The sequence below is a fragment of the Papio anubis genome, chromosome 6, assembly GCF_008728515.1.
Source record: "Papio anubis isolate 15944 chromosome 6, Panubis1.0, whole genome shotgun sequence".
Lineage (NCBI taxonomy): Eukaryota > Metazoa > Chordata > Mammalia > Primates > Cercopithecidae > Papio > Papio anubis.
Window position 1 is genome coordinate 108,066,018 of NC_044981.1, and position 15,493 is coordinate 108,081,510.

The 15,493-nt window shown below is 39.7% G+C and overlaps 1 protein-coding gene across 8 annotated transcripts in view; it reads left to right on the forward strand.

Annotated features, from left to right (window-relative positions):
- The window catches only part of IPCEF1 (interaction protein for cytohesin exchange factors 1), a 206,431-nt gene that overhangs the window by 94,514 nt on the left and 96,424 nt on the right, over positions 1-15,493 (forward strand). For all 8 annotated transcript variants that reach the window (XM_021937717.2, XM_021937715.2, XM_021937716.2 and 5 more), the window contains one exon: positions 1,644-1,696. In XM_021937717.2, the coding sequence (XP_021793409.2) occupies positions 1,644-1,696 (53 nt within the window). Of the gene's footprint in view, positions 1-1,643; positions 1,697-15,493 lie in introns of those variants that run through there.

A 15,493-nucleotide genomic window follows, 5' to 3' on the forward strand; every position in this document is an offset into this window, starting at 1 on the left:
ACGCCCGCCACCTCGCCCGGCTATTTTTTTGTATTTTTTACTAGAGACGGGGTTTCACCGGGTTAGCCAGGATGGTCTTGATCTCCTGACCTCGTGATCCGCCCGTCTCGGCCTCCCAAAGTGCTGGGATTACAGGCTCGAGCCACCGCGCCCGGCCACTTTTCAACAGACCTCCACCTCCAGCCAAATTGGCTTCCATCACTCAATTTTTTCCAATCTTGAAGATTAAGAATTGAATCATGATATTTTATTTTGCATTTATTTTATTACTAATGAGATGAAGCATTAGTTATTTGCATTTTTTTCAATTTTCCTTTATTTGTTCTTCTATTAGTTTGCTTATTATCTTCTTTGTGACATGTAAGAACTCTATTTTATGGTTCTTATGTATTAAATGTATATTTCAGATATTTTTATCAGCTTGTGACTTGATTTTTTAAATTTAGGTTTTAGTGTTTTTTTAAGAAATAAGTTAAAATTAAGTAATTAAATTTATCAGTCTTTTTATTATGGTTTCTCTCTTTTACATTTTACCAATAAATGTCTTATTAATATCTACATAATATAAACATAGCATTTTTGATATGAAAAAGGAGTTCCCATTACTCAGAATTTGGGAACCTCCACTGGTTTAAGAAACAAACAGGTCATGAATGTGTACTTGTCATGTTACTGGGAAGAAGTTGAAAAGCTGTCTGCTTTGGGGAGAGTTTCAGTGGCTTGTGGATCTTTAACACGTTTCTTGCTTGTCAAAGTTGAAAACATGAGGATTTCATTTGCTTTTCTTGAAACCACAGAGTGTCTTGTTTTTCAGGCAACCCACTACAAAGTGCAAACATCAAAAGGAGCCCATCTTGGTATTAAAGTTTGGGACTTCAGAGGCACAGGAGTTAGCTGTGTTTTCAAAGTTGGATAATAATGATGGGCCACATTTTCACATCTTAGTTGCGTTGTTTGTCACGAAGAGGAAAAGATTTCCACTTCTCAAAATGTGTGTGTGTGTGTGTGTGTGTGTGTGTATATATATATATTAGAGAGAGCAAGCAATATTAAGTGTTTAAATCATGTACATGTCTTGTTGAACACTTGAAAAGAATATTGACAAATGTATAAATGAAATTCTGGCTTCTCTTATGAACTCAACTTTAAACAGTTGGCTTACTGAGTTCTGAAATAAAAAGCTATTTATTTATTTATTCATTAAAAAAATTGTTGAAGAGACAGGACCTTGTTCTGTCACTTAGGCTGGAGTGCAGTGCTGCCATTATAGCTCACTGTAACCCTGAACCCCCGGGTTCAAGCAATCCTCCCACATCAGCCTCCTGAGCAGCTGGGACTACAGGTGTGTGCCGCTATAACTGGCTATGTTTTTTTTTTTTTTTTCTTTTAGGGACAGAGTCAACCTATGTTGTTCAGGCTGGTCTTGAACTACTGACCTCAAGCAATCATCCTGCCTTGGCCTCCCAAAGCTCTGGGACTAGAGGCATGAGTCACCATGCCTGACCAAAAGGCTATTTAATGAATTACTTTTATTGTAAAATTGATTAATCACAATAGAATTATTTTCTCTCCCCACTCAAAGAGATATGTTTTTCTGAACACGTTAATATCACATTTAACTGAAAGTATTTTTTCTCTTCTAGCTTTTGTTTCCACTAAGATGACATCATACATGGCTATTGATGGCAGTGCTCTTGTAAGTATCCTTTGGAATACCCCAGGCTTTAGATATTGTCAGTTTGATGAATGAGTAAAATAATAGGTTGATTTCAAGTTTGGCCAGCAATTTATTGTCCTCAATTTCATTAGCCACGGTAGAACCAAAGACCCTGTTGCTAAGCTTAAAGGGTCTTATGGTCACCAAGCATTTAAGACCTCTAGATTTTTACTTTTAAAGTTTAAGCTGCATACCATGGTTTTAATATACTGTACATAAATTATATTTTAAGAAGATGCTAGCTATGGTACTGGTGTAACCTCTCATGCAAACTCTATAGGAAAAATTCTGTTAATAATTTCACTGAAATTGGGCTGGGCACAGTGGCTCATGCCTGTAATCTCAGCACTTTGGGAGGCCGAGGCAGGCAGATCACAAGGTCAGGAGTTTGAGACCAGCCTGGCCAACATGGTGAAACCCCGCCTCTACTAAAAATACGAAAATTAGCTGGGTGTGGTGGCGTGTGCCTGTAATCCCAGCTACTGAGGAGGCTGAGGCAGGAGAATCACTTGAACCTGGGAAGTGGAGGTTGCAATGAGCCGAGATCACGCCACTGCACTCCAGCCTAGGCGACACAGCAAGACTCTCCCTCAAAAAAATAAAAATAATTTCACTGAAATCATGGGTATCTTTTAAAACAATTTTATAGTCATATGTTTGCCTAAGATAGATCAGTAAATTGAGCAAGTATATAATTCTATTAGACAAGGAAACTTACGCAGGGAAAAATTAGGACGTTGATGTCAGTAACATGGCATTTCTAATAGAAGGGACTGTGGGGAGTGGTGTGGGATTGTATGGTGTGCTTCTTTTGGCAAATCTAATGACCTCATGATGGATGTATAGGACAGTTTTAGGAGCAGAGCTGAAAGCAGAATCAGAAGTGGCATGTTGGGAGGATAAAGTATAGACTTTCTGCCAGATCTGGAATGTGGACTGTGGTTTCTTGATGCAAATTAGAAAATAGATGTCAAGGGAGTTTGTGGTAACAGGGATGAAGAAACTGAGTTAACTAGACAGTTCCTGAAAGGGACACCTTAGTAAAATGCAGGGCGGCTGATACATCCTTTGCTTGACTTGCTAACAATGTCATATCCCAGAAATTGAAAAAGCAATGAAAACACTTTAATTCTGGTGGTAATTCTAATTAAGGAGAAAACTTGTTAGATCTGAAAAAAAATGCAGGAAACTTTGAAATACCAGACTGCAGAAATTAAAAATGAAAACACAAATTATAAGAAGTTATATATTGGCCGGGTGCGATAGTTCATGCCTGTAATCCTAGAACTTTGGGAGGCTGAGGTGGGTGGATCACTTGAGGTCAGGAGGTTGAGACCAGCTTGGCCAACATAGTGAAACCCCGTCTCTACTAAAAATACAAAAATTAGCCGAGCATGGTGGTGCACATCTGCAGTCCCAGCTACCTGGGAGGCTGAGGCGAAAGGATCGCTTGAATCTGGTAGGCAGAGGCTGCAGTGAGCTGAGATCCACCACTGCACTCCAGCCTTGGAAATAAGGGGTGACTCCATCTCAATTAAAAAAATAAAATAAAATAATGATGCTGGGCCTTTACCTCACACCAGATATAAAAATTAACTCAACTGGGAGGATGGCCTCACCAGCACACATGCAGGCCTGAATCATGAATGGGGAGTGGCCAATAAGGGATAAGGTGTTTCTTTAAAAAAAAAAAAGAAGTTGGCTGGGCACGGTGGCTGACGCCTGTAATCCCAGCACTTTGGGAGGCCAAGGTGGGCGGGTCACGAGGTCAGGAGATCAAGACCATCCTGGCTAACATGATGAAACCCTTTCTCTACTAAAAATACAAAAAATTAGCCAGGTGTGGTGGCGGGTGCCTATAGTCCCAGCTACTCGGGAGGCTGAGGCAAGAGAATGGCGTGAACCCGGGAGGCGGAGCTTGCAGTGAGCCGAGATGGTGCCACTGCACTCCAGCCTGGGCGACAGAGCGAGACTCCGTCTCCAAAAATAAATAAATAAATAAAAAAGAAGTCATGCATTGTAGGATATTTGCCATCTAAAGCTTGGAGAAAAGGAAGGTGTGATCCAATGGGCGTGGATGGATGGGTGTTTTTTGATAATAGAAATGTGAATAATTACAAGGAACATAAAGAAGAGGAACAAATAAGAGAATCAATGTGGTTGCGGTAGGAGGCTTTGGCTAGGAGTTGATATAAAGACTTGTTTACAGGATGCTGAAAGGGAGTCCTGTGGTCAAGATTTAATGCAAATGGACATCTCAGATCTATAAAAATAGAGTAAGGAAGTTGAAGTTCAGAGTAACAAAAATGAAAATTTTTAAATCGGAAAAAATCCATTTTAAGATTATAAGCCGGGCATGGTGGCTCATGCCTGTAACCCCAGCACTTTGGGAGGCTGACGCAGGTGGATCACGAGGTCAGGATATGCAGACCATCTTGGCCAACATGGTGAAACACTGTCTCTACTAAAATACAAAAATTAGCTGGGCTTGGTGGCCTGTACCTTGGGGAATTGCTTGAACCTGGGAGCTGGAGGTTGCAGTCAGCTGAGATCACACCACTGCACTCCAGCCTGGTGACAGAGCAAGACTCTGTCTCAAAATAAATAAATAAATAAATAAATAAATAAATAAATAAATAAATACAAGATTATAAACATGTGTGTATGTACTATTTGGAACAAAGACATAAAAAAAGATAGGATTAGGATTCTTGTACCCTTGGGAAAGGTAATGCAATGTTTAATTCTTATATTGCTCCTCCTTTTCCACTGGAAGGATGTAATCTTCCAACTGGAGGAAGTTCATCTTATATGTTTAAGAAGAACTAGAAATCAAGGTAGTAAGAGAGCATTTAAATGCTTTAAAAAATTTATTCGTTCATTGGAACATTCACTTAATATTACTTACCCTTACCTATCCTGATTCTATCATGCATCAGGCACTGTGCCAGGAAGAGTAGGAACTGGAGATTTAATTGGCTTTGGACAAGTTAAAGTCTCTACATCAAGTATAACCCTGGGTACTGGAATAAGATCACAGTTGTGATTACCAAAGGACTAACATATCATCCATGTAATTTCCGACCTAGAGCCATTACCACTATAATAGGTAACCTGTTTCCCTCCGTCTTGTGTACAAATGAATTCTATTCTTATTAGTGGGAACTCTGGCTATTTATGGATCTTTCTCATTTCATGAGCCATCTCCACTCCTAGAGTCAATCAGCCAGCTCTCCTCGTGTGTCTATTTTTCCGTTATTTTTATCTCACAGCCGTCAGTGTCTGGGTGCACTGCTGAACATTTCTTTTAAGCATTTCTTCCAGCAGCTTTTCAGTGGTTACCCTACTTTATCTTTCCGTTCAGAAAATTAGTTCAATTTTCTGCTGTCATTTCTTCTCTAAGTAAAATGTAGCACAGGAGACCTATTTTTATGCTAGGTAGTTTCAGTAGGTTTGACACCTTTGACCTAATCACATCTTGAATTACACTTCATTTCCACTAAACTAACACTTATCGAGTTATATGGGTTGAGCAAACTGCTTGGTGCTGGGGTATAAAGATGAGGAGCATACCATCTTGTTGGGGGTAGGAGGAAGGAATATGCCTTCAAGGTCCTTTCGTTGATCCTAGCCTGCTAGTTTTCACTGAGGCTGGTACGGTACATGGTGCTAAGAAAACTGCTCAGAATTCACACCTAAATTTGAAGTGCTATTTGAAATTTTATCACGTGTATGCCAAATAGCATTGTCCCATTTTGCTAAGCTGAGTTGTTACCTGATAGTATTCTTTTCTCTCTTCTAAATGGAACAATGGGGTTTTCAAAGCTAAAGTTTCATGTAGATCCAAAAGTATCAATCCGCCAATTTCTATTGGTTCAATTTCTTAAATATTTCCCCATTTTCACAGCCACAGCTGTTGCCCTCTTCCCCTGGGCTTTTGCCTGTGGCCCTGTGTCCCTCCAATCCACTTGCCACATGACAACCAGAGTGAATTTTTCTTAAATGAAAGTCTGATTATGCCACTTGCCTGCTTACATTGGTTCAATGTCCCATTGTCCTTTGGATAAACTTCATACTTTAAGGCCGGGAGAGGTGGCTCATGCCTGTAATCCCAGCACTTCGGGAGGCTGAGGTGGGAAGATTACTGAGGCCAGGAGTTCGAGACCAGCCCTGGGCAACATAGGGAGACCCCATCTTTACAAAAAAAGTAGCCAAGTGTATTGCCTCATGTCTGTAGTCCCAGTTACTTGGGAGGCTGAGGTGGGTGGATTGTTTGGGCCCCAGAGATCGAGGCTGCAGTGATCCACTGCACTCCAGTCTTGGCTACAGAGCAAGACCCTGTCTCAACACACACACACACACACACACACACACACACACACACACACACACGCCTTTAGAATCTGGCTCATTGTGTGTTGGGAATCTTCAATATAGTTACCAGATATGGTACTACCCCCGAACTTCTCTAAGAACTGGTTTATGTAGTCCTTGATATTGATAAAGTTTCCTTGAATCACACTATGGTGATAACCAACTGTTATGCCCGAAATCATGATTGTTTAGTTTTCTTTTAAGATCAGTTTCTCATTGAAATAAATAAATAAATGAATAAATAATACTGGCATATATGAATCTTCAAGGCTTGATTATAAAGTTCTCTTGTCGGCCAGGCGCAGTGGCTCACACCTGTAATCCCAGCACTTTGGGAGGTGGAGACAGGCGGATCACGAGGTCAGGAGATTGAGACCATCCTGGTCAACATGGTGAAACCCCGTCTCTACTAAAAATATAAAAATTAGCCAGTTGTGGTGGCGGGTGCCTGTGATCCTAGCTCCTCAGGAGGCTGAGGCAGGAGAATCGCTTGAACTCAGGAGGTGGAGGTTGCAGTGAGCTGAGATGGCGCCACTGCACTCTAGCCTGGGCGATAGAGCGAGACTCCGTCTCAAAAAAAAAAAAAAAAAGTTCTCCGGTCCTAGATAGATATTAGCAGCACTATTCAACTAAAGAAGGAAAACAGTCTTAGTTTAAGGATCACAGGGCTCACAGGGAATGAGGCAGATACTCTCTTTTACCGCTATACATAGTTCCTGTACCCAAAGCTCCTAAAAAGGTTTCCCTGAAACAAAAAATTATGTGTATAAATCATGGATATTTCACTCAGTTTTCTTGCTGACAAGGAAACGATCAGTGGATGTGGATGCATGTTTATGTCTGCTACTGTGGTTATTTACTCTTGCCTGGACTCTCACCTGTGGGATGATCTGTCTAACAGCAAACTGGTACTTGCTGTGTTTGCTTCACAAGACAGCTCTGCATTTGTCACTCACAAAGCGTCGGTCTTTATGTGGCTATGTGTAGTCAACAGCCCGGACACGATTTCTGCCTGCACGAAGCATGCATGTCTCACCGCTCACTCCATCTCCGTGCTCGTCGTGTGAACTTCAGGGAGAAGAAGCGAGGAGTTTATTCTTCACGTTTCTGGTCAATTAAAAAAAGCTGAAACTTTGCAGTTTGCTTTCAGGCTACATCAACATAACCCTATGTTGAAATAAGGGGCCAAAGCTGCTCTTCACGCGGGTTAAACACAGGAGACTTGAACATATTTCCTGTCACAAGGACTTAGGTGGGAAGGGCATGAGAGCTCTTTGGGGAATAGATTATTGGTAGGGGTGGGAGGGGCTCATTAACTAGAAAACTTCTGTCCTCACATGCCACCCCTGCCCTATGCATTCTATATTTCTTTTTTCTTTTCTTTTCTTTTTTTTTTTGTTTTAGATGGAGTTTGGCTGTTATTGCCCAGGCTGGAGTGCAATGGGGTGATCTTGGTTCACCATAACCTTTGGGGCTCAAGCAATTTTCCTGCCTCAGCCTCCCTAGTAGCTGGGATTACAGGCACGCACCACCACGCCTGGCTAATTTTGTATTTTTAGTAGGGACAGGGTTTCTCCGTGTTGGTCAGGCTGGTCTCAAACTCCTGACCTCAGGTGATCCGCCCACCTTGGCTTCCCAAGGCGTTGGGATTACAGGTGTAAGCCACCGCGTCTGGCCTGTGGTCTATATTTCTTTGGTTCCAGATTCTCAGTATTTGGAGGGTTTGTTGAAAGAAGATGAGGGAGAAAGGTATTGTGCATTTTAAAGAAATAATCTTTTAGTAGAACTAGAGATTTGTTCAGCAAAAGTCCATTTTACCTTCAAGAAAATACCAAGAGTCAACTCTTCCTGTGAATTAAAGTTTAATGTCAATCAATCCTACGTGGTTTTCTCTATGGATGTGCCTCTTTGGGAGTGAGAAAGGTATTTGGAGAAACTTTTGTGTTGCTTAACTTTGCTGATATTATTTACTAGCCAAGGTATTTTGCAACTCTGATTAATCGAGCAGTAGATGGCTTTGCAGACATCTGTCAAAGTTCCACTATCTGCCACACACCTAGGAAGTCATCATGCTTACTAAAGGCATCATAGGAAGGAAAAATTGATATAAGACCATAAATCTTTTGTTAAATTTTTTTTGAGTGCCTACTTTGTGTCAGTCACTGGGCTAGGTACTAGATTTTGAGCACATGGCATGTTCAAGAACATCAATTCTGTCTTGAATTCTTGGCTAGTCATTGATGCATTTTAAGCAGAGTTGTAGTTATTCAGTGGTGTGTTGAATGGGTTTTGAGGATCTAGACTGCAGACGGGGAGTCCAGGAATGAGATGGTTGGTCATTGTTTAAGAGAAAACTGATACGAATCTGACTAAGGCAGCAATAGTGGAGATAGAGAGGGAAGAGAGATTTGATAAATATTAGGAAGAAACCTGGACAGGGGTGGTGCATGAGCAAATGTGTCGGAGAGGGGAAAGGGCAAACCTGAGATTACTCACAGGCTCTGGGTTGGACCACTGGGTAGGCAGTGTTACCACAGTGTGTGTACCATGGTGTCCCACACAGATAAATAAACAGATTGTAATATCAATTGCAGAGGCATAGCAAACGTGGTGAGAATATAGAAGACAGAACAGCAGGAGAATATATAATTAAACAACAGGCTTAGGAGTCTGACTGGCTGGGCCCCATTCTTGGCTTTGCTACTAGCTGTGCGTGATCTGTAGAGAAGTTTCTTAACCACACCAAGCTGAAGTTCCTCATCTGTGAACAGGAGGACAAAAATAGTACCTACCATGAAGATCTTCGGAGATAACATAAATAGCTTATTACAGGGGCTACAAATAAATAACACTGGGTGAATATGAGATTAGTATTAGAGCTAACCGCCTTCTAATGTCAGAGAGGGCTTCATATGGAGGTGCCATTTGACCTGGATCTCAGAGGATGAGTAAGCATTAACCAGGAGAAGAATGGGGAGGGAAATACAGTAGTCAAAAGCAAGGAACTGTTAAAGTGCCTGATATTTCTGCAGAATAGAAAAAAGTTATCTGGGTATGGTGGCTCACACCTATAATCCCAGCACTTTGGAAGACCTAGGTGAGAGGATCACTTGAGGTCAGGAGTTTGAGACTAGCCTGGGCCACATGGCAAGACTCCATCTCTACCAAAAAATAAAAAATTAGCCAGGTGCCCTGGTGTGTGCCTGTAGTCCCAATTGCTACTTGGGAGGCTGTGGTGGGAGGATTGCTTGAGCCTGGGAGCTTGAGGCTGCAGTGAGCCATGATCATGTCACTGTACTCCAGCCTGGGTGAAAAAGCAAGACCCTGTCTCAAAAAACAAATAAGCAAAAACAAACAAACAAACAACAACAACAACAAAAACCAAACCAAACCAAAACAAAAAAGCAAAAAGTTTTGGTGGTATATTGAGGCCAGTATGGGAAGAGACTGGTTTGTCATTTGTGGTTTTAAGATGAAATCTTATAAATGAAATAACTGACTTCCATTCAAAGATGGTACACATTTTGACATTCCATTCATCTTCCAACATATAGCAATGATAGACAAAGAAAAACATAGAAAGACAAAAATGGATAGTTAGGCTCAGAAACATGGTAAGCATCTCTATGGACCAGAAATGAAAAATGCAGCGTGACTGAAGCCATGAGTTGGATGGGCACCTGGTCTGGAAGCAGGAAGTAGTTTGCCTCTGCCTGCAGGTTAAGGGATTGGGGTGTAAAAAATGTTCCACTAAATGTGGGGAGAGCTAGGTTCACTCTATGATGACAATGGAGCTTCCCCACTTGTGAAAGGAGCTAAAGATAAATGGAGGAAACAGTTGCCAAATCACTGCCTGAGATGACACATTTTGCTAGTTGTGGGCCTTGGGAGGAAGGAGATACAGACACAGGCGCCAAACCGGGAACTAAATTTAGTCACCAACTGGATCAGTGACAGAATATACAGATGTTTCTTGACTTACCATGGGGTTATGTCCTAATAAATCTGTAATGAATTGAAAATATCTTAAGTTGAAAATGCACTTAATACACCTAATCTACTGAATATCATAGCTTAGCATAGCTTGCCTTAAACATGTTCAGAACACTTAAATTAGCCCATGATTGGGCAAAATCATCTAACACAAAGCCTATTTTATAATAAAGTGTTGAAAATCCCATGTGAAGGTATCATACCAGGTATTGCTAGCCCAGGAAAATATCAAAATTCAAAATTTGAGGTGCAACTTCTACTGAATGCATATTGCTTTTTCTTTTGTACTATCATAAAGTCATTGTAAGTCAAACTATCCATCATAAGTTGGGGACCATCTGTGCAAGATTCTCTGTGATTAAACTAGGATATTATTATAGAACTAGTTTTGCAGTAAATGGAGGTAACTTCTAAACCACAAAAGAGAGAGCCATAAGCACAGATTGGAAGAGAGAGAGAAAGTGAGAGTGTGTGTGTGTGAGAGAGAGAGAGACAGAGAGAGAGAGAGAGAGAGAGAGAGAGAGAGAGACAGAGAGAGAGAGAGAGAGAGACAGAGAGAGAGAGAGAATGCCATATAGACAGACAGTAAGGCAGAGAAAGAGAAGACATAATACTTTTTCACTTGCAATTCTGCAAATTTAAATTCTGTCATAGCCTGGATATTTGTGTCCTTCCTATTCAGTCCTCACAAATTTATACATGGAACCCCTAATCTCCATTGTAATGATTTTAGGAGGTGGAACCTTTGAGAGTTAATTAGGTCATGAGGGCTTCACCCCGATGAATGAGATTTGTGCCCTTATAAGATGAGACCAGAGGCCGGGCGCAGTGGCTCACGCCTGTAATCCCAGCACTTTGGGAGGCCGAGGCGGGCGGATCACAAGGTCAGGAGATCGAGACCATCCTGGCTAACTCAGTGAAACCCCGTCTCTACTAAAAATACAAAAAATTAGCCAGGCATGATGGCGGGCGCCTGTAGTCCCAGCTACTTGGGAGGCTGAGGCAGGAGAATGGTGTGAACCCAGGAGGCGGAGCTTGCAGTGAGCCGAGATCACACCACTGTACTCCAGCCTGGGTGACAGAGTGAGATTCCATCTCAAAAAAAAAAAAAAAAAAAAAAAAAGACCAGAGAGAGATGACTTTTCTCCCTGGCCATGTGAGGATATAATGAGAAAATGGCCATGTGCAAACCAGTAAGAGGGCCCTCACCAGACACCAGCTCTGCCCACATCTTGATGTTGGACTTCCCAGCTTCCAGAACTGTGAGATAAATATTTGTTGTTTAAGCCACTCAATCTATGGTACTCTGTTACAGCAGTCCAAACTGACTAAGACAAATCCCAGAACACATTTACAAATAATAATGCTAAGAAAGATAGAATATAGAATAAAAAATTAGAAGATAGCTTCATTTTAAATTAAATAAAAAGTTAAAAGCTCGACAAAATGTTTAAGTACGAGGTTCAAAGAAACTTTTACAATTTTTGAAGAAAAATCAGGCACCAATAATAAACTATCAGTTGGTTTTGAAAAAATTTAGAAATATCAGAAAATACCTTCCTTGCAATAGCTCAATAGATGGCATAAACATTGGATACTTTCAAAAAAGAGTATTAGTAACTTGGAATTAGATTTGAAAAATTGATAGAAGACATAAGTAGCATAGAGAGATAAAGAGATTAAAAAAGAGCTAAGATATGAAAGAAAAATCACTCATTTCTAACATAAATCTAACAGTAGTCTCAAAAGAAGAGAATGAGGAAAATGGCAGAAAAACACTATTTGAAGACCTTTAAAATTTTCCATGCTTGAAAAAAGATGCAAGCATCAATTAGAGGATTGAGCAGTATAAATAAAGTCCATAACTAGAAACATTGCAGTAAAGTTACAGTATCTCCAGGATGATGAGAGTGCCTTAAGAGAGTGAAAAGAAAAATCAAGTACAATGAATGATAGACTGATAGCAGAAATCTGATCAGTGTGATAGTTGTTAGAAGACCAATGATCAAAATAGTCAAAGTGCCAGGGGCAAAAATATTTTTATACCCACCTCAATTATCGTTCAATTTTGAGGTGAAAATAAAGGCATTACAATATACACGGAGACTGAGAATTTACTACCTATGGATCGTCATTAAAAGGGACTATTCAAAGAGGCACCCTCTTAAACAGAAAAGTGGATCCAATGGGAAGCTATATGATAAATGAAACAAAGATGATCTCAGAAATAGGAAAACTTGTGATTTCTGATTGAGAAATAATAACTTAATCATAATAAATGTATGATTAAGAATAATAATACGCTTAACATTTTTAATGGAAAAATAAATATGTAGACTGCAATAACAAGAGAGTAGTCATTCAAACAGGGGTTACAATATGCTAAGTTATGTTATATTTATGGTGAATTTAGAAATACTAAATTAAACATCAGAGAAATTGCATGTGAGAAAGAAAAAAGGGAAAAATAAAAATAAATGAATGAAACCAAGACCGCAAAATAAAAATGCTGTTAAATGTAAGTAGATTAAATTCACCTATGAAAAGGCACAGATAATCTTGTTATATTAAAAACATCAAAATGTAGTCATATGGTCCTTATAAAAGAAATGGCAAAAACCAGCCAACAATCACACAGAAGTTTGAAAATAAAAGGACGGAAATACTAACAAAGTTGTAACTCCAGCAACAAAAATTAAAGAGAGATACAAAAGATTTGGAAAACAAAATTATCAGTTTTGATTTAGGTTTACATAGAATGTGATTTGATTTGACTGTGTCCCCACCTCATCTGGAATTGTAATCCAGATTGTAATCCCTGCACGTTGAGGGAGGGACTTGGTGGGAGGTGATTGGATTATGGAAGCAGTTTCCCCCATGCTATTCTCATGATATTGAGTGAATTCTCATGAGATCTAATTGTTTGATTAGTATCTGGTGCTTCCTGCTTCTCTCTCTCTCTCTCCTGTCACCATGTAAGACGTGTCTCTCTTCCCCTTCGCCTTCCACCATGATTGTAACTTTTCTGAGGCTCCCTCAGCCATGCAGAACTGTGAGTCAATTAAACCTCTTTTGTTTATAAATTACCCAGTCTCAGGTAGTATGTTTATAGCAGTGTGAGAATGGACTAATACAGAATGTTTACAAAATTTGATTATGTAATAAGACACAAATAAATGCTAATAATTTCAAGAAATTGGTATCATAAAGATCATATGTTCTGAACAAAATGCAATGAATTTAGAAATTTAAAAAAGTAGTAAAAATTTCCCATATGCTAAGAAACCTATAAATATACATTCCAATGTCTCATTCTAAAGAAATGATTTGGGATGGAAAAACAAGGAGATACAAGTAAAGCAAAATTCACAGTAAATGTATAGCTCTGACTGTTTTATTATAATAAAAGCAAAGAATATAAATAAGATAAACATCACCTTTAGGAGCTGGAAAAAGAATAACAGAGTAAATTTTTTAAAAATTTAAAGAAATAAGGGTAATAAGAGCAGACATTAATGAAAGAGAAAAAAAACAACAAAGAAACAGTAGAAGGAGACATAGGAAAGATTTATGAAATTCTGAGATAGGAGACTAAAACATATTCCTGGTTGTAGAGAGCTAAATTTTATATATTACAGGAGGGTCTGTAAGTAGGACACTTTGGAAGAAATGTGGGAATATCTAAAAAGTTAAAGACGCACATATCCTATGATCATGCAATTCCACTTCCAGACACATACATAGCCCAGAAAGATACCTGCATATATGCACAATGGAAGTTATACAAAATTGTTAATTGTGACATTTTTGTGATAGCATAACACTGTAGATAATTTAATGTGCGTCAATAGGTAGAGATAAATTGTGGCATTTTTCTTCACTGTAGCACTGTGCAGCATTGAAAATGAACTAGAGATACATGTATCAATGTGAAAACATTACAGAAACATAATAGTGAAAATTAAATGTCGGTATTAATGTTATTACTTATAGTTTTGTTAAAATATTATATATAGATAGTAAAAGTGCAAGGGAGGCCGGGTGTGGTGGCTCAAGCCTGTAATCCCAGCACTTTGGGAGGCTGAGGAGGATAAATCTCTTGAGCCTATGATTTCGAGACCAGCCTGGGAAACAGAGCGAGGAAAAAAAAAAAAAATAAGCAAGGAGATGATCAACATCACATTCAGTTAGTGTAATGTGAGGAGAATGAGAGAGAAATGAAAAAGGAAAGGAGTACACAGAGAGATAACAGTATACTTAATTCCCTTAAAAATCATCTCAAAAAGAAAAAAAGCAGAAAGAAATGGATGATCAATGAGTTAGAATATGAATATAATTGAAGCCTTTGATACTGTATTGTTGAAGTGCTTTCTAAGTGTGTATCTGTATCTTACTGCAAGAGAAGGGTTTAAGCACAGAAGCTTGGTTTTGAGGGAGGTCTGTGGCAATCTCTGTCCTTTGGCAGTGTGCCTTCCTGTTACTAGCATGACGCCTCTTTTCAGTGAAGATTCTTGAAAGAGTAGTCTGCAACGCTGTCTTTATTTCTTCAATTCCCACTCGTCTTTCAACCCACTCGGACTGGTCTTGTAGCCCCACACAATAGTTAAACTGTTTTTGCCAAATCTCTAGTGAATCTGTCCTTTTTTTTTCTTTTTTTTTTTGAGACGGAGTCTTGCTCTGTCACCCAGGCTAGAGTGCGGTGGCATGATCTCGGCTTACTGCAACCTCTGTCTCCCAGGTTCAAGCAATTCTCCTGCCTCAGTCTCCCGAGTAGCTGGGATTACAGGTGCCCACCACCACACCCGGCTGATTTTTGTATTTTTAGTAGAGATGGGTTTTTACCATGTTGGCCAGGCTTGTCTTGAACCCCTGACCTCATGATCTGCCCGCCCTGGCCTCCCAAAGTGCTGGAATTACAGGTGAGAGCCACCGTGCCTGGCCAAGAGGGGCTTGTCCTTTGTTTGTTCACACTGACCGTATTGGAAGGTTTGGACCTACCTTTCTCTTGTATTCCTCCCTCTGCTCCGCGACCACCTTCTCTCCTGCCTCTGCTTACTTTTTCTTTGTGAACTGCACAGTCCCCTCGCTTGGCTTCTATTGCTTTTCTGGGGCATGTTGGTTTCCCTTTGGATTCTGATGTTGAGCGTTTGTCATTCTATACACTCTCTGGGTGATCTGACTGAAACATGAGACTTCTACTCTTTATACAGTGATAAGTCACAATTTTATACCCTTATTCCAGATTTTCCTCCCAATCTCTAACCCCTTAAATAAACTGTATACCAAGTGTTTCCACTTAGATGTCTCACATGTTTATCAAACTCAGTATCTTTACTACTGAAACAATATATATATTTCTAACTGTGTTCTCTATGGTGCTAAGTCATTCATTGTAATTGTTGAAGCTAG